Source organism: Bombus vancouverensis, chromosome 13 (assembly GCF_051014615.1).
Source record: "Bombus vancouverensis nearcticus chromosome 13, iyBomVanc1_principal, whole genome shotgun sequence".
NCBI classification, from domain to species: Eukaryota; Metazoa; Arthropoda; class Insecta; order Hymenoptera; family Apidae; genus Bombus; species Bombus vancouverensis.
The window spans coordinates 4989884-5013825 of NC_134923.1; the positions used below are offsets into that span (position 1 = coordinate 4989884).

At 31.7% G+C, this 23942-nt stretch overlaps 2 protein-coding genes across 3 annotated transcripts; one reads left to right on the forward strand and one right to left on the reverse strand.

The window, feature by feature from the left end:
* Positions 1 to 219: 219 nt before the first annotated feature.
* Positions 220 to 20624, forward strand: LOC117164130 (uncharacterized). Of its 2 annotated transcripts, none has more exons than XM_076623757.1 (6): positions 220 to 239; positions 14190 to 14494; positions 15558 to 15896; positions 16011 to 16267; positions 17115 to 17244; positions 17422 to 20624. In XM_076623757.1, exons 2-6 carry the CDS (start codon positions 14192 to 14194, stop codon positions 18427 to 18429), a joined length of 2037 nt encoding a protein of 678 aa, XP_076479872.1. In that variant the 5' UTR covers positions 220 to 239; positions 14190 to 14191; the 3' UTR covers positions 18430 to 20624. The 2 variants fall into 2 exon arrangements, with proteins under 2 accessions (XP_076479872.1, XP_033202872.2); XM_033346981.2 differs by lacking the exon at positions 220 to 239 and adding an exon at positions 6834 to 7279.
* Positions 19192 to 23889, reverse strand: LOC117164144 (GTP-binding protein 2). Its single transcript, XM_033347024.2, has 8 exons — positions 23713 to 23889; positions 22309 to 22587; positions 21929 to 22222; positions 21537 to 21797; positions 21075 to 21465; positions 20704 to 20989; positions 20337 to 20617; positions 19192 to 19808 (listed from the first exon to the last, which is right to left on the reverse strand). Exons 2-8 carry the CDS (start codon positions 22583 to 22585, stop codon positions 19703 to 19705), a joined length of 1896 nt encoding a protein of 631 aa, XP_033202915.2. The 5' UTR covers positions 22586 to 22587; positions 23713 to 23889; the 3' UTR covers positions 19192 to 19702.
* Positions 23890 to 23942: the final 53 nt, after the last annotated feature.

The following is a 23942-nucleotide window of genomic DNA, read 5'->3' on the forward strand; positions in this document are numbered from 1 at the left end:
GACTGGATCATATATAAAACAGGAATTTTTTAGATAAAAATGGAACATTGTAAACAGAAAAATTCTTTTATTGTTATACACACATATGTGTAAAACCATAGAGATATAAAGATAGTGTGCGTGAACGAGCTGTAAAGGCGATATAGCTATAAAAAGAGAACGTACCTTACAGGTAAATAAGTAAGTGTATCACCGATCAACGAGCGGCATTATTTGCCAGTGATGGAAGGGGCCTCTATGTACGTTTTCTTTTCATTCTCATATCGCATTCACTTACACGATAACATAGTAACGTATGTTTTATATGACTGGCGTACTGTATCTTCATATATACTTTTAACCTCTATGTATGAAACTAGTTGCTGCTATGTAGCTTAATTACTTATACGTATAAATTTGCATCTTCAGTACAAGTAGAGCAAGTAAGTGTTAGGGATATTATCGAAGCAGATCATAAAACAACAGGTTCTCGTGCATATGTTTAGTAGAAGAGAGGTCGCCAAACGCATCTTTTGCATAATAATTAAAGAGAAAAAGGTTAATGTTTGACCTTCAAAATTTTCTTATTCTATCCTTTCCTGTATCTTCTTTTTAATCATATTTAGAATTTGTATGTATTGTAATGAAAACAGCATATATGTATATATATATAAAAGATCGTTTCTTAATTTATATTCCTTAACTGAAACAAAGAAGTTTCTCAGCTTATCTAAATATTGATACTTCTCCAATAACTATATAATACATCCGAATACATATTATCTGATCTAAAATGTCATAGAGATTATGCACAAAATATCTTACACGTATAATCAGATTTGATTCATCAGTTTAGCTAGGCAATTTTGACCAAGTAAATGTTACAAACAAAACTTTAGATGCGACCTAACCTTTCTTGGCATTTGAATTCTGCATCTAATATGTACCCTGTGATATTAAATTTCTGGTAAAATTCTATCTATTATCTTGACAAATATTCAGTTATATTAAAAATATTATATGATACCTAAAATACATGTACATTATTGTTATGAATATACAGAGAAAGTTTATAAAAATCAGGACAAGACATGATATGTAACATTTATATTATTAATTTAAATGAATAATATAATATTATAATAAATATACTATACGATATTATTTACTTACATATATTTACTTAGATATATTCTATACCGTTACATAGTCAAGGTTACAACAAAAATTTCAACAATCCAACTATTGTCCACGGTATTCTTCTATGACCAGTCGCCTGTGTTTAATGAATAAATCATCGAAATCCACTAGCGTGATCCGGAATAAAAATAAAATAATCTTTTAAAAATATCCCACCTTGGTCGATATGATTGGAAATCTGCTTCAATAATGAATCGTTCCCATCGACTATGAAGCATGATTAATCCCCATTGTCCAAGCGCTGTAATAATAAAACTCGGTATTCCCAAGCTCTTCTTTAAAACTAAACACAAATGAAATTGTATCCAGTCCTTGCTTGACGTACGTATATTTGCATATGTCGATTGCCTTTTTCGTGTAAACACGATTTTCCTTTTATGTTGTGTAACGCTCTGTTATCGTATAATATTTCGTAGTATACGCAAGAGTGCACCATTTTCCATGTTTTTTTCTTCCTATGCAAATTTCTTCCTCGAAACTGTACAGCTTCCATGGAAACGAAGAACTTCACGATTTGCTGTTTATTACGTACATAAGTTCCTTCTAAGCCAAATACGATTTCACATAATTTGCATCGTCACTTTCCAAATTAGTCCCACGCATTGTGAAATTTCGTGACACGACTTCCGATCAGCGCTCGAAAGAAGTTATATTTTTAGATTACGGACGTTTACCTAAATTTAGGTTTTTATGTATATCATTGTGAATATTATCAATGTATAGTATATTATATAATACATTATAAGTATTAATATAACTTTCTATATTGACCAATAATGTAGAAGTTAAAAATGACTAAGTTTCGAAGAACGAATGAAAGAACGAATAAATGGCAAATAATCAAATAAGGGATTAAAATCGAATAGTATTTAAATGAGCTTTAATTTGAATAAAATGTCATTCTCAAATAACGCACCCTATCCTGCCTTTGGCCCGAGGAAAAAGAAAACAATCATTTGCGTGACTAACGGTAGAGATACTGACACAGTTACAGAGGCAAACGCGGTGTTAATCGATTTTCTATTTATATGAATGGCGATTTATTATCAGCAGAATCTTTCCTGCGGGCTTCGTGATCCTTATCGGTTTTGTCGATTGTTGCGGCTGAATTCGAGGCGCGTGGATAAAATCATGTAACGCTATTTAATGGGATAGGTATGCATAATTGAAAATAAAAGAAGTCCCGTGATTCCGATCCGATGATCCTCGTAATCATCGATTGTTCGAATTTCCCGATCGCGTGTAATTAGTCACCTGTTCAGAAAAGATTCATTCACGTTTAATTCTGAGCATAAACTGTCAACTACTATCAATTTTGGCAGTACTTATAGGAGAACATTGATAAATTATGAGTAGACTACAGATTTGTACGTATTTAAGAGATTCTTTTAAATACAAAAAATGGACTACAGACTTTGCGAATTTCAATATTTCATTAACGATGACATTGTTCATCTGCGATTATTTCAAACATGTTGTTAGGTATTCACTTTTATTAATATTAGTTATTACTGGTATTAGTTGATAAATTATTACGCAAGAGAATCCTAATCAAATGAAAGAATTTTCGGATGGCAATCTAATTAGATCATAGATTTTTTAAAAGTCAAATTTGATAAAACGATTAAATTAAATTTAAGAAAATTCCAAGATAGTAATACACCAAATGACGGAAAATATTGTCTCTGTAGAACTTTTAGGGTAAATAAAGATCATTTTTTTAGTTCTAGAAGCCTTCTAATTTTAAAAAGTTGCAACCCACACCTCTGTTCAATAAATTAAATTTAATTTAATTTATGATATAATATTTTATTATAGTTATTTATAATTAAATTAGAATATAATATTAAGACTTGTAGCATAAACTATATATAATTTATATAATGGTATACTTTATATTATATTACGAAAAATACCTGGAATATGAAACTATTTTTTAAATATAATTGAAATATATATGTATACCTTATTATCTAAAAATATAACCTTCGTGTATGGATATTAATACCGGTCACGCAATTCTAGTGATCGTATATCTTTTATTTGCTGCAAACAAAAAGGGGCTGACGAAATAATATTTGCTCTTTTATGACCTTGCTACCTTTTTTAAATCGATAATAATGGAACAAATATTAAACTTGGTCTTATTTGCAGCCTTCTTTATCTTTTTTTCATAAAATATCATCTTTTCTTATAATAATACTTCAATTCGGCATTTATATTGTTCTATTTATAAAAGAAATCAAACGCTCTGAGAAACACGGGCTCGCGGTTATTTTTTCGACTGAAAAACGTCATTCTGGCAGATCTTTTCTTTCAAAATGCGTCATTGGCACATGGTATTAATCAAAATCTCAGAATTAGTTTCTCCAAGAAGATAGCTCATTCATGTATAGCCATATCTATTGGGTGTATTACTGTTTAACCATGATATCTTGTTTTCACTGCTGAATCGATATTAGAAAAATTTATAAGTACGTATAAAGTGACATGATTCTACACTTTAAGTATTTATTTCTCGAGAAAATGATTTGCTACTATTGAAAAGGATGATAAATACGATTCCAGCAATAACCCTTTCTTTAAATTCACCCTTGGGAAAACCCACATCTGCGATTACCATATGCTTCTTCAAGTGTATTAGCTATTCAAACAAATCGTATTTATTATTCCGAAATTGTCTGTTTATACAGAGGTGAGAGACAGATTATTAATGTAAAAGTAACTTAAAAATTCAATGTGAAAATTCAGTGTGTCAAAATCAAAAATAATAAAATTGGATCGAATGCTTCATTTTTTAGGAAATTGAGTTATACAATTTGCCAAATATCATTCATTAGAAAAATTCTTTAATAAAATTAATTTATGTACCAAAGATTACCAAAAAGTGTGTAGCGTTATTATTACAAAAGATTAAGATATTGTAACGAGATGTACATAATACGACTGAATTTCTTTTTAAGCATTTACGACTCAATCCTCACTGCGAATTAATTGTTATTCTGAAAATCATTAATATAGTCATTTATGTATGTAATAATTTAGAAATATAATTTAGATGTTTACAATTCGACCCTTATTGTCAGTTACGTGGAGAAGTTAAATACACAGTTAAACCACAAAATTAGTTGATGTTCTACGAAAACATTAAAAGCTATGCGATATTCTTATTAATTATGTTACTAAAAATAATAATAATAATAATGGGCGTTTGTGGCTTCCCCTTTATCGCACATTTTTGTTGAGAAATCCATTGATATATGACGCATGAAGTTAATTCATATTTGGCAGATTATTAAAAATTGTGTAATGTTATTACCCATTAAAGATAAATAAATTGAGGATTTCCCTATTTGGAAATATATATATTTATATTTATATTAAATATAAAAGAAAATATATGAACACGAAGAAGTTTGGAGAAACATTCGATAACAAATGGTGAATTTTCCAAGAAATATAAAGCGGCTACAAAAATTTCGTCGTTGTTGTTTCAGTGGAGATAACGCCCTGGAGTTTGAATGTGTGATAGTGTTTGACTGGTTTGTTTGTTTTTGCTATTGCATGATATCTATCGAAATGTTGAAAAATGTCCGATGAATGTTTTTCTCCGACTATCGAAGATTTGCCACACATGCTTTAAATGCACGCTGATACCTTGAAAATGTTAATTTTTCAATTATCAGCATCCTGAGTGTTACGACAACTCTATTATATGCCCTTGGCGCACCTTCTTTTGGCAAGGACAGGGCGATACCTGAACTGACGCCAGGGATTAGATTTTTCTGAAAGGTTCAGTTCAGAAAATTCGGCAATCTGTATTGTCACATACAAATAGATATTTATACATGTCAATGTAATACTCCTAAATTACACTTCGTAAAACTTGTTTAAAACAGTTTCTGGGTTTTATTGGAAGTTGGAATATTCTATTCGAATGTCCATCTGTATAACCTTACTATAAACATTTTCGTCTAAGACCTCACAGTGTTCCTCTGTGGGTTTTTCTGTCGGAATAAAATTAATCTCTTTTAATCCGTGTAATGCGCAGAACGATTATAGCTTATCATCGCTAACACGAAATATCACGGCTATATATAACAGAAAAATAATATGCATAAAATAAATAACAACATGTATAACATTACAGAAAAATGTAAAATGTAACAAACTTTCTCAGAAAATAGCTTGCGTGTGTTGAATAAATTTTTGTTAAATAATTGGCAATTAATCTAGGTATTCTTTACTTCTTGGGAAACAAGCAAACCAATCCAATTATCATAAGCATTTATTACTTCAAATAACCTTTATGTAATATTGACTTACGCCAAATTTAACGCCCCTGCTTCCTAAATGCTCAAGATATGGCTCAAAGTAAAGTCTTGTATAAACGCTACCTTATCCAAAAATAAATAAAAGATAGAAAATACAATACATATGCAATACATTAAGAATTACGAAAAAGAGCTAACTCAAGAAATGAACGACCTGCCGAAAACAATAAAAAAGAAATAATAAGAATTTACCACAGTCAATAAACAAAAGAAAATTTGAATCGTCATAAGCCAATCATTGCTCGGATCAAGTGTTGTATAATAAGAAGTGGATCCAAAATATGCAGAATTGAAATAAAAAAAAATTGGAGTTTGTCTTTCAAATTGATATTGAAAATCTGCTAACGTAAGTATGCATTTGTAAGTGAAATGAAATTTATAGAAAAAACGGGAAATCATTTTACCAAAAATATAGAATAAAGTTTTTTTCATCTAAAACTTATCTAGATTTTAAGAAAATTGATTTTTGAAGGTTTGTGGAGCGGGCAGATGATTTCTTATGCAAAAACAGACTTTGAAAATTAGCTGCGTATACAATAGTACGCATACACTTATATACGTAATTATATGCATACAATACGGTACAGTAACACCATTGTTTCTATATTTAGAATGCCTACGCGACTTTTATAAATAATTAGATTGTTAGATTCAACAAAGTACAAATTCAACAAAGCACAAAGAAAAATTTTATCAAGGATACCAAAATCGATTCTCTCGAAAACCAAGGTCTAAATGAAAAGATTTTATTCTACGTTCTCTATTTATTTTATTTTGTTACATAAGTCATCAATACATTGCGAATATTTATGCAAATTCCGCATTTATATAAATGCAACTAAATATGATTTATTTTCAATCGCATTCGGTAGGTCTTTTAAGTTTATGAAAACATACAAAATTATTGACTCTCGGCCTATTCACAAAAAAGAAATACAAGGGCAAAGATTTATTAATATTATAAATTATTATATTAATAAACCGTAGCAAAGATTAGTTTCACCTATTTGTTAAAGCATACTCTACTTTAGATAATCGATACATTTTTCCATGTAATGCCCATTTTGTGTATTTCCCTATAAGTGCGTAAAAAAGTGCACTTCTTATGTGCTCGTATAATATTTACAATCGCACACCATATGTCCACCAATGCCTCTGATTTCAAGAAAAAGATATAGCACCGTTGACTCTGTCTCGTCACAGAAGCTGCTTTCAAAACGTGATATATATAAATTTTTGATTGTGAAACAGTCATTTATCTAGGAAATCTGTGGGTCAACAATATTTAACAATATTAGTTTTTCATAGGCTGACCCCAGCGCCAAGTTGTTCGATCCGGTCTCTAGAAATGATGTACAGTGACATCCCCTCTTTCGTATATACAAACTGTAGGAAGCACCGCGTACGGCAAGGGGAAGTGGCAGAGACGAAACCGGTAAATACAATAAAGCGCAACGGAGACCGTAGAAACTCAGTCGTCTCGTGGCTGTCGATCTATGAATAAGACGAGTACTGTGTTTCATTCAACCGACAAAGACACGCATGCAGAAGACCTTCGACTTTTTATTAAACGCACGTGACATTTTCATTTTCTTCACCATTCTTTATCCATTATCTCGTTTCACTGTCTTTCACGATACTACGACAAGTAAATTGGCCTCGACGATTTAATTTATCAGTGAAAAGAGCGCACGGTGATCCACTGGAAGCTGCAAGAGAAAGAGACGCGACATTTGGAAGAAGATACTCTGAAGACATTTGAAAAGGTATGTAACAGGACAAGAATCAGAGTGTTCTGTATAAAGATAGTTGAAGGAGGTCGAGGGATTCAGTGATCAGAATGCGGAGCTTGTGTCACATATTCTGATACCTGGCGTAATTCTATCAAAGCATTGAGGTTTTTGTTATATTTTCAAAGTTATGCCTAGACTGCAAATCTTTATGTAAACTTGTAATTTTGTAAACGCAAACTATAAGGAAGTAAAACTTTAGCAACGATTTGTTTCACCTATTGGATATTAGAACGACTACTATATCTTATATATTTAACGTATTTTAATTGTCTTCATCTTCAAGTTTCTCATAAATGCACAAAAATCTATAATCTAGACAGAGGAATATTGATAGAGCAATATTTCTCTATTGTTCTATTTTTTACATTATGCTATATCTGGAATTTGGAATCAAATACTTTGCTAAATTTAAATTGAAACAAGGAATATATTGCCATTACTCAAATTTCATATCTATCTATAATCAACAGCCGATACTTCATAAAATCTATACAAAGTTTAATCAGCTAATTCAGGTGTTTTCGCACTATCAGGTTTCGTTCATCTTTGATATATTACTTTTTTATTTATACTAATAAATATTGACAATTGTTTTTATCGATGTCTCAAATATCGATTCGATTGAAACTAAAAGGGGAGACTGAATTAAAAAGTTTCATTTGAGAAAAGTAGGAATATATTTTATATATTCGTAATATAATTTCAAAGAGAATGCTCAAACATCTATAGATGACTTTGTAAATACAAGATCGCAGAGAGGTTAAGATATTACTAGAGGTTAATCTCGAAGAGAAAGCTATCGTATGTAAATAAAAATTCATGAATATTTATACCTTTCTTTTTAAGATATGACGTTTGACTAAAGATATTCATTGCAAGTTGAATCATTCATAGAAGCTTTTTGATAGAATGGGATTATATTGGACATTTTGATGAATTTTAAGAAGGTAGAATTAAGTGCTAATAAAACATTTCTATGATAATAATTATAGAAGACTTTTGAAAATTTGGGATTATTAAGTTCTGCATACACGTGAAAGGATATTCGAGTATTTTGGCGATTTTTCGGAAAGTAGAATTCGATGATAATATAGTTTAGGTATAGAACAGTTCAAGTAACACGTGCAGGTATTTTGAATGTTTCAACGAATTTTGAGAAAGAGGAATTGAATAATAACTGAAATAAGTTATAAATGCTTCTTTCATGATTACATGATTATAATGGAAGTTTTATGGAAGTTCGGAGTACTTTCGTGATTATTCGGGAAATTTTTATGGGAATATAAATTTTGAAGGCACATGAGATTATCTGGAAAGTTCGGATGAATTCTGGAGGACAATTTTTGATTAAAAAGGAGATAGCTTAGAAATCATTGCAATTAATGCATTAAAGAATTTTTTTTTACGTCGAATACGATATACGTTTCATCGTTTAGAAAAGAAATAATACTTATTTGGGATTCTTCTTCCATTCAAATTTTTTTTCTCCAAAAGGACACAGTTACATTCAATGATTTAATAATTTACGTTTTGCGTCAAATAAAGGCAATCTCGAATGTATAATAACTAATCGGTGAAGCAGTTTTAAAGAGGCATAGTACTAGCGATAGTAACGACAAGTAGCGATAAACGAGCGATAGTAGCAAATAAACAGAGAAATAATGGTAGCAATGATAAATCGTCGCGTTTGGTCAGACGATGCGAATTCTAACCGATGGAGGCAAATTCCGCGGAGTTTCCGGGAATGTGAAAAATCCAAATATTATTTGCGGAATCAATTTCACAAGGAGCAGATATCCACGTGATTGTGTCGCCAACAATTGCAGTATCCTGTAGCTGAACGCACAATCGCTCGACCGTTTGATTCCGTTTTTAACAGAAAGTAATTCAAAGGATATCACGATTGGAACGACGATATACGTATATGATTTGGAACAATTTTGCTGTTTATTGTTCCCAAACAATGATTATTTCACTACGTCGAATAATGATCATCCGGTCGTCGCCAAATTTCCAGCTACAGTGATTCACAGAAGTATGACACATTCTCCTTTGGCTAAAATATTTACGCACTAAAGCAATATATTAATGATATAAAAATGCAATATAATATAATATAATATAATATAATATTATAAACATACTAGTTTGATACAATGATTAATTAATATAGCAACAAATTATAATATTTATAAAGCAGTAAAGTAATATATTAACCTCAGGTTCTCTTGCACAATTCATCCATCATGATTGGTGAAATTTTACAGATTATCAGTTACAAGTTACCATTGGTAATAAATATCTTTGATTAGCAATAATAAGTTTGACGATGAAAGAAAATAAGAAAGTTTTGAAAATAAATTTTACATTGTATAAATTATTTGATGATATTATGCGACAAAAGATTACGAAATTGTAAAACAGGAATTTATAATATACAACTTCTAGTTTAAATTATATTATTGATTGAGAAATTGTCGTGCAAGATAGTATCTGTGAATAATAAAACTACCGTGCCTTTCGAAATAACGGGTCTTAAACTTCACATTTTTGCAGTTATTGAAAGTGTGCATGAACAATTTTTGACAGAATTATTCCTGACCTTTACTAAGATGTATAGTTATATACATCTATTTATTTTCATCACATTACCAGTTATAATCCTCTGTCTACTATCTTCTAATATTGACATAAAATTTGTCTGTTTACAAATTCACTGTTTACATTTTGCCTAGAAGCTATTTGAGTCAAAGCTGAATCTTTGTATAACAAAGAAATTCATTTTTCATTCATTGTAGTTTATTGTAGTTTTGTTTTTCTATAACTAGGTTGTATAGTGTATTTAAGGTTTTATTTTTCAGTTGTTAATATTTAAAAGTCCTGAAATTCAATACACCTCGCATAAGTGAGTATCCATCATACATAATAAGAAAGATACACGATTTAATACACATTGAAAAGGGCAAATAACACGTCATAGCTTCACCATCAAATAGTAGATACATTATATCATCTGTCTTCTTTATTAATAACTATTCTTTGTATCTTGTAGTACAGGTCCGTCATAGAACACTAGATGACATAATTTGGTAAAGTTCTAGCCAGTATACTTCATTCTGCAATTTTATTGAGCCATTTAAGACTCAGACTAAATAACCACTAAAATTAACCGCTTAGGTTTCTGAATAGTCAGAGTAATAAATAAAACGTACGATGTGATATTAAAATCAAAGAATTATCAAAATGCACGTAGAAACAACTAATTTGACTTCTCAATGATTGAATACATTCTTAAGTATAACTCACTCTTGAACATCTTTTCTCTCTTTTTCTTTCAGTTTCATAATTCATGTTTTATTACTCATAATACTTATCGATTGCATCGACGCGTAACTAAAAATTGAAGAATTATGGTCGAGCGTATTACATTCGGAATCAGCAGGTGATAAGGTCTTCATACAAGGATATATAAACTTTGACGCTTAATGAATTACGATGATATTAAGTTCTTCATCTTCATATTCGTTCTCTCTCTATGCCTCGTTGTCCTACACTTTATCAAGGATAACACTTGAATCCTGTTAAATCTTCTTCTATCAGTGATCAGCAATGATCCTTTCAGACACGGATCTTCAACGAAGATGGATAATTATAGAGGGTCATCGAGTTCGTGATAGGCATAAAATTCCTACACTCGAATGACTAGTTTATTGGAGATGCGCTTGTCATGACTATACATGGCAATAAAATAGAGAAAGAGATAATTGGAAAATCGAACTTTCAAGGAATGGTAGACTTAGTCATTGATGCAATTTTGAGATAGTCACCTGCTTCCAAGAAGACAATTTGTACCGAAGGTTAAGAAAATTTTTAGAGATAAAGGTGAATTCTTCGATATTTCTCTTACTGTTCGATTATATTAATTGATGAATTCTGGGGATTTAGATAGTCAGTTTCCTTTTGAGCTTCCATTGTTCTTATTTTGTATGAAATTATATATAGGAGTTACAACAAGCGGAATTTTTCAATTCTGAAAGTAGAATTCGCAACAAGCATTTTGATTGGAAAGGAGATTCTTAAAAGGTCAGGCGCGTGGTATAATCCCGCGTTACCTTTCTTTTGGGTTTCTATTGTTTTGAAACTGCAGATAATTATATTAGAGATATATAGAATTGGACCAGGCGAAAATTGTATTTCTGAAAATAGAATCTCCATGCATAGTTTCAATTGGAAAAAAATTCTGAAAATATCAGAAATACGAAACTTCTGGCTTTTTGATAAAATATATATTACCAGAAGAAAAACAAGCTTTTATTCATATATTCTACAAAAGGTTATTTAAATTTTCGAAAACACAAATTCCTCGAAATCTATTAAATTTTTACTACAATTACGTACTCGTGTAATCACAAAAATTTCTATAAATCTGCAAGTTAGGTCTTTCGACTATTCCACTACTTCTAATATTAAATTATAAACTATCTCAGTTATCGTGCATTACGAAACATTTCTCCTTCCTTCCAAAAGCGAATTAAACGGATAAACCACGTTCTTCCTACAATTACAAAACATCTCAACAATGTCTTTTAACTATCTCATCCAATATCAAATCTCGTAAGCAGCTGAGTACATTTACCTTTTACGTTTCTTTCAAACAACACTGAAACAATCTTCATCGATCCGTAAAAGTGCACCTGGCCGTTAATACAATTTTACGACGCATATTCGTGCACGTTTATACGTTTCATTCACTTAAAATGTACAGTTGAACTTATGTGTCTCGGCCATGCATCATCATCGTTCATCTCGCAGCCGACTAAGGATAACGTTTGATGTGGGTTTTCCCACTGGATGCTCGCTACCACGATAATGTCAACTCTAATCTTCAATGACGCGAGCAAAAGCATTTTATAGTGTCGTGAAATACCCGCAGACAGATCGATACCTAACGCTATCTGCGTGTAACAATACATTAGTATTTTCGTTATTCTCTCGCCAGTGGAGGAACGACGTATCTGTTAAATAATACCAAAATTAGCGTCGTTGCTTTCTTAATCGCTTAATGATGATAATGGATAGTGATGTTGTTGTATCGTAATTAGTGCTACGTCTTGAAAATTAATGATTGATGTTGAACAAGTTAGGGTAGAGCAAATATCGCATGTAAAGAAAATTATTAATAAATTTTCATCCTGTTCGTTAATTTTTCGATTTGGTAATAGATAAGATGGGAATCGTACTGACATTGATATTCTAATAAATCGGTAAGTTAAATTTTTCTGAGTTTGTCTTAAAATAGGTTCTTAAATATATTTTCTTTTTGCATAATTGTGTCGTTAACGAAAGAGATATAGAATTTCGATGAATTCAATATTTGAAAAAAAAAATACTTTTAACAGGAATTTTTGTTGAAAATAAATTTTATTGTTTTTATATGAATTTGTGAAAAAAGAGTTTTTTTGGTAAAATAATTTTTAGGATAAAATACCTGTTAATTAGAAGCTACTTTTCAATATCTTTTAACAAACTAACGCTAATATTTCCATATTTTCAATCTAATTTATTTACAGTGTTTATATAAATAGTTAGTACTATTAGTTAGTAACATATGCAAATAGGAAATTGAAATGACCATATGTATCTTGGTGAAATGATAACGAAACGTTTAAATCAGTTGTAGCATATCATTACAGCAAAACAATTAATTGATAACGATTGAGCTACTTCCTTTTCATTTGCTATTACTTTTCGTTATAAATGAATGTATTTGTTAAAAATAATACCTCTCTGTTTCTTCTTTTCTCCTTCAGCATCCTTTTTCTTTTCCTAACAAATATGTAGAAAGAATGAAGAAGCCCTGCATTCTTAAATTCAAGGAATTTCGCTTTTAAAAGCAGATGGGTTAAGTGTAGTATGCAAATAGAGTTGTGCGATTCCGTAAACGTTGTTTACGTTACTGCACATACTTATAATTTCACGTATAAGAAAAAAGAAAGAGAAAAAGAAAAAAAGAGTGCATGGATATCATAAGTTTTACGAATATACAGAGAAAATGAATATTTATGAACCAGAAGCTACTGTTTCGAATGTTCTTATACTTTTCGTCGAGGACTTGTTTTATCAATATTTTTCCCCCATCAATCCTCCTATTTAATTTAATTTAATTCTCATTTTTCTCTGGTCAGTATTCTTTAAATTCTTTTTTAATGGATTTTAAATATGTATATTCTTCGGTCCAAAATTAAATTTGTCGCGGTCACAGACAAAAATACGCGAAGAATCGAAATAAGCTAGTCATCCATTAAGTATTTATCCTCGTTGAGTTTTTCGAAGCTTAAATTCCTATTTCATCTCATTTATCGCACTAATGATTCGACGTTGATTGCGGAATTTACAATTCGTGAAAAAGATGACGACTAAAAGCATATTATATTTATACCTGCACTCGACTGGTTAACAACGGTAAAATTCTAAAACCGGTTTTTAAAACATCACCGCTCTCCTCTGGTATATTGGAGGGTAGTTTACAAAGAAAAAACTTTGAAACTATAACTAGAGTGCAGATATTTATGGGCATTCACATTATTTTAATAATAACATTGGAATGTTAGTGTCTTCAGTCATTTATTTGTCATCGTATTTTGCTGATATTCGTATACTGGAGTGCTCAGTCATTTACGTATAATATTTTCCATTGACTAACTTTAACAATTTTGTTCATAACAAATTTCAATTTTCATATTTCGATACTATTAAAATATTCGAATCCTTCACAAAGCACCTGTTTCTAATACTTTACCTTACAATTTTAACTGCAAAAATAATTACGCACATATCACAAAAATATGTCTAATTACCATTATCTGTTTCTTTTTTTTTGCAGAAATGAAGACTGCGCTTATATTCCTGTGTCTCACGGCCACTTGCTTTGGTCAACTAATCTATCCAGACGATAAATTGCTCGCGTCTACAACCGTTCCTTCGTCCATTTTTCCAAATATCCCTCAAAATGTACGGTCACAAGATTCTGTGAAGAGCACAATCAATTCCTATCAAGTAAATTCACAATTACCACGAACTTCACCGCCAATACTTGGACTCGGTGCACCGCGAAGAACAAAAGCATCATATCCAACTACGGCCTATCCGGCTGTTACCGAAAACACGTTGCAAGACTGGGGCGATCATGTAAGCATAAAAACACTTGTTAAAATAAGTACTTAGACTGTACCCGGTTAAGTGTAATTTTTTCTTTATTCATATGAATGATACATATCTAGTTGTATGTACTATACATATGTATATGTGCTTTTTGGAAAATAAGGATACGTGGCAATTGTTTTTGTAGCCACTGTACGTTTAAGACTATTATTCACGCTGTGTATTAATCCTTTTTAAGTCTAAAGTAGCTTCAAAATATCATAGAATCACCCAAAAAGTACTTATCACGTTTTTCTGCTGTGAGCTTGAAATATTGTTTAATGGATGGAAATATACGAAATTCTGTTTAGCGTCTTAACGTATAAAGATTAAGTACGTTTTCGTTCTGCATCGTGAACGCGCTAAGAAATTTTCCAACGACAAAAAAATAGAATTTAATCTAAAAAAAAAACAAATAATGCAAGAGAATTAAGAAGGTATACAGTGAAAGGTTTTGATAGAAGCTTTGGGTGATTACGATTCAATTCATTATCGCATGAGTCACGAAAAGTAGTAGAAGTGTGTAACTTATGAAATTGTGAAATACTCTTGAGAAATTCATGATGAGAATAAAAGGTAGCATCAGTGATGCAAGTTGCCCGGTAAACGTTAACAGTTGAACAGTGATCTTGAAGTTTCATACGGATAGATTAATGATACCTTGATGGTAATTTGCGGGTTTTCACTTTTTTCGTATTTTACCAGCGTAAAATGTAATTATGCGTTGAATAAAGGTCTTGAAGTGTTTTTGAATTTGTGTAAATCGCCACAATCTTATAGCTTACAGCGCGTTACACAATAGAATACATACTGGGGTCGAAAAAGTTTACAAGTGTTGTTTAACTCTGACTGCACATTTTTCTTTGCAATCGCTGATGACGCGTAAACAGTTTACGTTTATCTCAATTAAACGAGCACGTTTCTTTTTCAAATCAGCGGAAGCTCTCGTAAAAGATATTTATTGAGAAAATTAAGAAAATCTTCCATCAATAGAATATACGAACATGTTCTATTGGAAGTGGATAATAACGTGTTTGTTACTATGTTACAGGTGAACAATATCATCGCTAATGGAGTACTGAAATTCGGTCTGGACGTAGAACAAGAGATTCACAGAACTCGAGGCGTATCCTTGATCGAGCAACGGGACAATATAGTTTTATCGCCAACTAGCCTTGCCGCAATATTGGCAATCGTTCTTGCAGGTTCTGCGGGTAGGACTTTCGATGAAGCGTCCAAGGTTCTTGGATTAGAGGCCGGGATTGATATCTCACAAAATTCTGAGGTTGTTCACCAGATGTTTGGTGTGCTTTTGTCTCAACTTCAAAGTAAAGAATCTGCTGGGATACTTCTACCGCAATTGAATTTCGCCACAGCGGCATACGTGCAGGTAAAATTTCCTTTCACGAACGAATTAAACTTTAGAAAAATGAAAAAGGAATTGGATTTCATTTGAAGTAAAACGAACGTGTAATTGATTATAATTTTAATGGTTGTGGTTTAGGATGGATTTCCAATACTGCCGCAATTCAAGTTACTTAGCAAAGAGATTTATCAAACCGATATATTCAACGTGGATTTTGCTAGAAATGGAAAAGGGGCAGAGGAGATGATAAACATGTGGGTGCGGCAGAAGACGAAAGGCAAAATTACAAGTATTCTAAACCACGCGCCGGGGCCAGGAACAGCAATGATTCTTTTATCAGCGCTCTACTTTAATGGAGAATGGGACCAATACTTTTTGGATGGAGCTACGAAAAGGTATCATTTTCCTTTATGAAGGAAGTTTATGTAGGTTTTATATAGAGAACATAGACCATTGTAATCTCTTTTCTTTGAGCGCTATGAACGAATCTATGCGTCTAGCAGAAGCTATTTGTGTGGACTAAGGACGCATATATGCGTTTATCAACTTTTTCGACCTCTCCCGCGCTTGAGATTCTTTTACTAGTGTATGAGATGATACATGTGCATTTCTTAGCAATGACATAAACAAAAAAATGCAAGTTCATTTATCTTCTGTATGTGAATATGAATAATACCCCTTTTCACTCCGTTGTCGCCGCCGTGGCGACGTTATAAGAGGAATTAACAATTCCATTGTTGCCGCCATGGTGACGTTGTAAGTGTACAGGTGTACATATACATTATGACTCAGTTGCGCCTTGCCAACCAATATAGTTCACATTAGCAAAAAAAGTATTCATCCACACGAGTTGTTTCCGCTGGGAGTATTCAATACTCAAAGGGTTTAATAAGAAAAATTTGATTCAATCAACTAGCATTATTGAATTTTGTTTTTTAATATTATAATTATTAAAAAGAAACCAAGGATTTGTGTAATATTTCTTTTCGTTTCTATTTCTTTTTTTACTAAGCTCCTTCAATTTTATAAAAATATTTGTTCTATTCATGTTGTAATGGATTTCTGTAAAGTGCCTGTTATTTTATTACATTTTTTGTACATTAACAAAAGAATATAAGTTATTTCATTTAAGTATTTTAATAATGTAAGCTTTTATACATCATTTCACCGTTTGACTCTTAATGGGTTAATAATCAGTTGCAATTATGGCGTATTATATAATTAATTCGATTGTTTAAATAGGAGACCATTCTTCATTGAGCCAAACGAGACAGTTAATGTCAACATGATGTACAATGGAGGAACGTTTCCGTTCTACTTAGACAAGAAATTGGGCGCGAAGATCATTGGTTTTCCATACAAGGGTCGCGAAGTAAGTATTTTAAAAATTCACAACAGATATAAGCTTTCAAATAATGTTATTTTGTTTCAATTCAAAATTAGTTATTCCAGTCTACTGTGACTAAAATTAAAATTCATCCGATCCTTTAAAAATTTCTATTACATACACATACATATCTTATCAAATTAATCCATAATTTCTTTTCAGCTCTCGATGTACGTTTTGCTTCCAACAGCTCCAGGAGCAAAAGCTCTTCGAGAATTCAAGAACAAACTAACAGTTGACATAATCGAGAATTTAATTAAGAATGCAAAGAACGAAACATGTATCGTCGGTTTTCCACGAATGAAGTTAAGCACCAGCCTAAGTTTAAGGCCTACGCTCGCTGCTTTGGGTCTCGAGTCTTTATTCGATCCAGTAACAGCAGATTTGAGCCTCATATCTCAACCCAATGCCGTAACCAATATGAATGGCAGAAACCTGACGAACGTGAGGCCATCAGAATCACGGCCGAAATCAAATCCTACCATAACTACTTCACAGAATGATAACGAAAAAAGACCACAGAATCAAATATACAACGACAAGATATACTTTCCCTCTCGTTTCTATCCTTCCTCAGGATCGAGAAACCAAGGCCAAACGGGTCGTATGGTAAAACGAAATTACTTTACATACGAGGACAAAGTTCGTGGTTATAACGTGGAACAATGGGCGAATGGGTTTTTCCTCAGAAAGACTCGTGATATTCGTGACGTTAAAGGAAAGAAAGATAGGAGCTCGTATACAGTGGAGGGCAAATCCAAAGAATATCACGATAATACAAAGATTGTAAATCTCGAAGAAAACAAGTATCGTTTCGAAGAACAAACAGGAAGAAATAGAAGGCAAACCAGACCAATTGATCAAAACTTCCTGGACTTTGTGAGACATCAGAATCTTCCATCATACGGGCTGGACAGTCTTAGAAATAGCGCAAATCTGGTCAACCCACATCTCTTCGCTACAGATGTTCTTCAAAAGGTAGAAATAGATATCACAGAAAAAGGTACCGAAGCCGCAGCCGTGACTGGCGTTGTATTGGAGCGTGATGGAAGTCAGAAGAGGTTCATTGCGAATCGACCCTTCATCTTCTTCATCAGACACGACCCATCGAAGCTCGTGCTCTTCTGGGGCACGATAAACGTTCCAACGCCAAATTATCCGACTACGTAATCTGAAACACAAGTCTTCCTTAGAATATGACGATGAAGACAACTATCGAAGAAAGTAATCACGTTGAACAATTACTAACATTCTTTCTTCCAATTGGTATTATGTATCACAGTTTATCTTCGCAGTAACGACCGTACATAAATTCATTTCTTCGTGAATAGTACTCGTCATACGGGTGATTATCATCCTCGAATGAGTAATTTCGTTTGAAGGATCGATAAAAAAAACCGGTTTAGCCGAAGGAAACGGTTTTTCCTTTGCACGCAACAAGTTGATACAAATATTCACGCGCTATTTATTTATACGATTCTTTCCTTGAATCTCCGCCTTCGTAGGTTAGAGTTATACGCGTAATTATGAAAATAATCAAATTGAAAACTATATTTATAGATGCTATATCTGTATTTCCTACCTGTAATGGAACAGTATTTTCTCAGAATTTAATATTATATTATTTTACCTCCGACTACGATTTGACGTTATATTAAATGGTATATTGTTAGCGTAGGATTAAGTTATTGAGAGATTTTATGAAATCATATTGAATAAATGTCTGCGTTTCTTTTTTTCAATTGTGGAAATAATTGATTGAAGCAAAAATAATATCAAAAAGGTTTTGACATTATTATTGTCAAAGCCATATATATATATATTTATAAATATTAGTTATCACTTTGTTTGATCTACTTATTTTTGGACAATAAAGACAGATTTTTTTTTAGATATAAAGATATGGTTCCAATATTTTAAATTCGCTTCAAATAGACGTGTAAATTTTTCTGTTTTATTCAAAATATTTTACAGTTTATAATACAGCATTACACTTGAGATTTAATGTAAATAAAACAAAATCTTTTTTTGGACGGCTGCATAATGATTTATGATTACAAAACATTTTAACATGTGTTATGATATGTAACCTCATATAATCTTGAAGAATTTACCATTTGCAATTTAGACACGTGCGCAAATACAACCGTCTTAAGTAACATTTTTTGATTCTTTGACAAAACATTTTTTCTTTTTATATACATAACACATATGTATAAGTATATAATATAATTTTCTTTCTGAAAGTTCTATGAATTAAAAACGATACAGCACTCGATGCTTATCATTTCACAATAGTAGTCTATTGCGAAAATTTTTATTCTGCGTTTGTCAACTATAACGTTTTTTTAGTCTTTCGTTTCTTAAATACTAGCAGAATAAATAGATTCATAGCCAAAATGAAATTTTATAGAGAAACATTGCATTATTATAATGACTGTTCTCACAAAGAATTTTTAAACTGCAGTGTCACACACAAAAGGATGACATAAAGCGATCTTTTATTGCATATCACAAAATAAGCATAGTCGTCAGCAACTTCATAAATACTATAATGAAATAAAGGTACTATTTAAGGTCCATGAAATTGTATGATTCTAAGATTTTTCTCTCTTACAACTAAACTTATTTTCTCTTATGCACCTGAAGCAGAAGTATTCTTTTTTTTTTTTCGCTATCAATCAATAATTTTCATCTGACAATGTTCATTCTATACTTCTTTCGTTACCGAACAACACATTTTTTTAAAACAAAAAAGGCAGAAAGTATATTATCAAGACCAACTGTTCCTTGGCTTTCTCATATACAAAAAATTCTCTATTTTAAAAGCATAGAAAACTAAACTAAAGCAAGTTTAATCGTGTACATACATTCATTGTATTAAACAGAAGAAGAAAATCAAAAACAAACAAAACCACTGAGTGCTTTATAACGAATATTACCGGTATTTTTTAAATACTTGTGCCAGGCGCATGATATAATTACATCTAATATTACAGTAACTTTCTTATCATCTTCATAAATGTATTGCATACTTTAATACTTTTTACACGTAAAATTTTATTTGATTTACTTACTGTATACTGTTCTGCTGACCTATTAGTGGAAATATCTGTGTTATTTTACCGATTCCTTTAGTACGACCCTCTCGCAATAATAATCGCATACCGACGTGCAAATATTCCGGATGATTGACGAACCTAAACAACACGGATGCCGTATCGTTCGTTTGTAAACCTCTGTCTTTAGCGTCCATTATTCCTTTAATGATACACGTCTGCCTTACATTCCCTACATGCACAGTTGTTTGAAAACCAGAATATATTGCAGTTGCGTGGTACACTATTAATACAGTTGCCTAAGAATATGCACATAAAATTGTAATAAGTAATTTATTTGAATCTTATATGTATTTTAAGTGAGATATCATTATGTTGAACATACTTGAAAAAAAAGTGTAGCATGAGGTTGGTCCCATAGTGATATTAAAACCATTCCAGGTCTTAGATGGGGCAAAGGGGGGCTTCGATTTGTTGGTGGTGCTAATGTTAGGCTAGCACTCTGCGATGCTCTTACTAAACAGCATGGAGTTTTGTTTCGATGTAAGCTGACAACTTTAACAGGACTGAATTCACCGTCTGGTAAAGGGCCTACCAACAATCGAGTTCCAGGAGCGATTGCTCCTCTCACAAGCAATCCTCCCAAAACAGGTTCGTTCAAACCTGCTACTCTATATGAAATGAAAGAAAACAGCTTTATAATTCATATGGTTACTAAATATAATTCTAATTATATTTTTAGAAAAAAGTATACACCTGAAAGTTTCGTCAATTTGAAACAGACACGATTCAGGATCTGAATCTGCAGAATTCACGTTATATGGTGATAAATTCTTAATAAAATTTGTTAAATCTTCCAAACCCTCCCCGGTAACGCAACTCACATTGAAAACTGGTATTATATCTGATTCATAATTCCACGACATTTGACTGTTATTATACATTATTAATTGCTTACAATATCCCTGTGCATTAATGGCGTTCTCTAATTGATTTATTGTTTCGGATATACTATAAAAACCAAGATCGATCTTGTTTACAACTATAAAAAATGGAAGTCCCAATGTAAGACATAACGCCATGTGTTCTTGCGACGCTTCATTCATAGGCGGTGCTACAACTAACATCACGTGATGAGGTGAATATCCTGAAAGATAAGGTTATAAATTGCTCATTAATAAAATTTACAATTTACCAAGATAACTCGAGTTATCGTACCTGTGAGACCCAGTACCGTAGTCCTTAAATATTTACGATGACCGGCTAAATCTATAAATGTAACAACTTTCGACGCATGCTCGCATATTTCTTCTGCAGTTGCCATTTCCGCATAATTTAGAACATGCCCTTTGCTATCAAAGCCTATAATTTCGTGAGATATCGATGATGTACGACCTGTTTTTATCTCATGAAGGTGTCGCAACATATTCAGCCTTGCTCTCCCTCTACCATTATCTAGCTCACCCTGGGTTAATACTCCTATATACATTTCAGATACATTAAAATTTACATTTCAATTCAATTGTTATAAACTAGATGAACAACGAATTTAGCAGAGTAAACTCTAAGTATATTTCTCTACCTTAAATGTCCTCTGCTAATCCTCTCACCTAAGAGAGTTGATTTTCCAGCATCCTGGGCACCAGTGACTGCAAGTCTCAAATCAATAATACTATCTTGATCCTCTCTATCCCCTTTCCTTAACTTCCTTATTAAAACTTCTGCTATCTGTCTTTCCTCTTTATTGTGATGTGTGGTTATATCTTTATTTTTAGAATTGGCATGTCTTTCACGTAGTATACTTGTTGTAGCACCTAATCTAGCTGCCATATCATTTAGAGTTTTTAATGATGCCTTCATGTCTTCTCTTGATAAGCCTGTTAATTTTCCATTATCTTCCACACCTAATAATTAAATAATGATATGATAAATAATAAAGTCACTAAAGATATATGATTAGATAATTATAATTTATAAAACGGTTTCATACCAATTTGATAAATAGCTTCCCCGTGGCCTTCTCTGAGACGCCATTTCATTTGTGTTACAAGATGTTCAAACCGTTGACTAGATGGATTTATTAACTTTAGTTTATATTCAACATTACCCTGTTCAGGTTCTGGTGGCAGTCTTTCCTCCTGATCATCATCAATACTTGAATTTTCACAGTCTGAAATTCGATTTCCTTCATTTTCTGAATCATTCCAAGTATCTTTCTGGCTGTGTTTGTTATTATCTGGATCAAACAATTCCAAGAATGACTCCATATCTATAAATAAGAAACAATAACCATCATAAAATATATCTAGAACAATATTTAAAACAGTGTCCTATATTTAATGATTATATTTAATAAACAAAACAATAAATTATTTTACATGCACATAAAATCATTTTGAAAGCTTGAACTATTAATGATCATAACATTCTTTTGTTATTGTGGCCAACAATCTTGACTTAAATCTAGTTCATTACCAATTCATAAATTATAAGTTACATCATATGATATTGCATCATGTTCAAATACCTTAAGTTATATGTAGTGTATATAAAGTGCAATATTACAGTAAGCAGTGTTCATATATATATTATTAATTCATTTTATACATTACAAAAGTGTGCTTAATATAAATTTGCAACATGAGTATAATAAAATCTTAATACAAAAACATTAAAAAATTTAAACTAATAAAATAATTAATATTTAAGATTTTCAAATGATTGATTGGAATTAATTCATAAAAAATAAATGAAATTTATCTACTTGAAAATTTACAATTTTACATTGCTAAAATATTTTCAAATTACATAATGTCGAGTAATACAGAGCAATGTTAATCAATATCAATTAATATACATTTTTGCAATAAGCGCTAAATTAAAAATTACGTTATTTATTTATTTATTCATTTTATTCGTGAAATAAAATTCTATCGCTTACATAAATGATATATATGCATTACAAAAGTATTTCATGTAAATAGCTTTTTCTGCCCTCATGTTAATTCATGTTTATACAAATTTCTCTGAAGGAGACTTCGAAACATATTTAGGAGGACAACAACTTGTAAAATACTCGAGCGCGCCAAATCAATGGATCCACACTACGCTATAACAGCTGTACATATACATATGCAATATCGCTTGACTCAACGAAAACGAAAACAAAACTGTATGCAAACAAAGTTGTTTGTGATCCACGAGCAAGGATGTATTTATGGATCACAGTTGGTCGATTGTATCTGCCAAATACGATATTTACGGAGTTAAAAGATCTTATTGTCGAAACGGGAATGTATTGCAAAATTGAAAATGATCTATATGATAAAGAAAACATCAAATGACTAGACGCGCATTTATGATGATTCAACGAGAAACGGCTGAAAAGACTTACTGCATTTTACAAACAGTAGTTTTCCCTTCGCAGGACGTATACTCCTGAAATCGAAATCGCGTTCGACACCCACGTCAGAGTTGAATAACACAGCATGCGAACCTCTCACTTTCCCTCCCGCTTTTTTCAACACCTGACTGTGCACGTTTCAATCGAGATCTGACTGTTACCAGCCTCGACGATTCATTCTTCTGCGCTTGAAACAAATTTAGTTCCAATTCCAATCGAAA

Excerpts from the sequence above, each read along its gene's own strand:
- LOC117164130 (XM_076623757.1), top strand. The coding sequence starts at position 14,192 with ATGAAGACTGCGCTTATATTCCTGTGTCTCACGGCCACTTGCTTTGGT. Across the intron at positions 15,897-16,010 it reads CCACAGCGGCATACGTGCAG|GATGGATTTCCAATACTGCC; the intron begins GTAAAATTTCCT and ends GTTGTGGTTTAG. Across the intron at positions 16,268-17,114 it reads TTGGATGGAGCTACGAAAAG|GAGACCATTCTTCATTGAGC; the intron begins GTATCATTTTCC and ends TTGTTTAAATAG.
- LOC117164144 (XM_033347024.2), bottom strand. The coding sequence starts at position 22,585 with ATGGAGTCATTCTTGGAATTGTTTGATCCAGATAATAACAAACACAGC. Across the intron at positions 20,618-20,703 it reads ATGCTACACTTTTTTTTCAA|GCAACTGTATTAATAGTGTA; the intron begins GTATGTTCAACA and ends GCATATTCTTAG. Across the intron at positions 19,809-20,336 it reads GGTCAGCAGAACAGTATACA|TATTTATGAAGTTGCTGACG; the intron begins GTAAGTAAATCA and ends ATTTCATTATAG.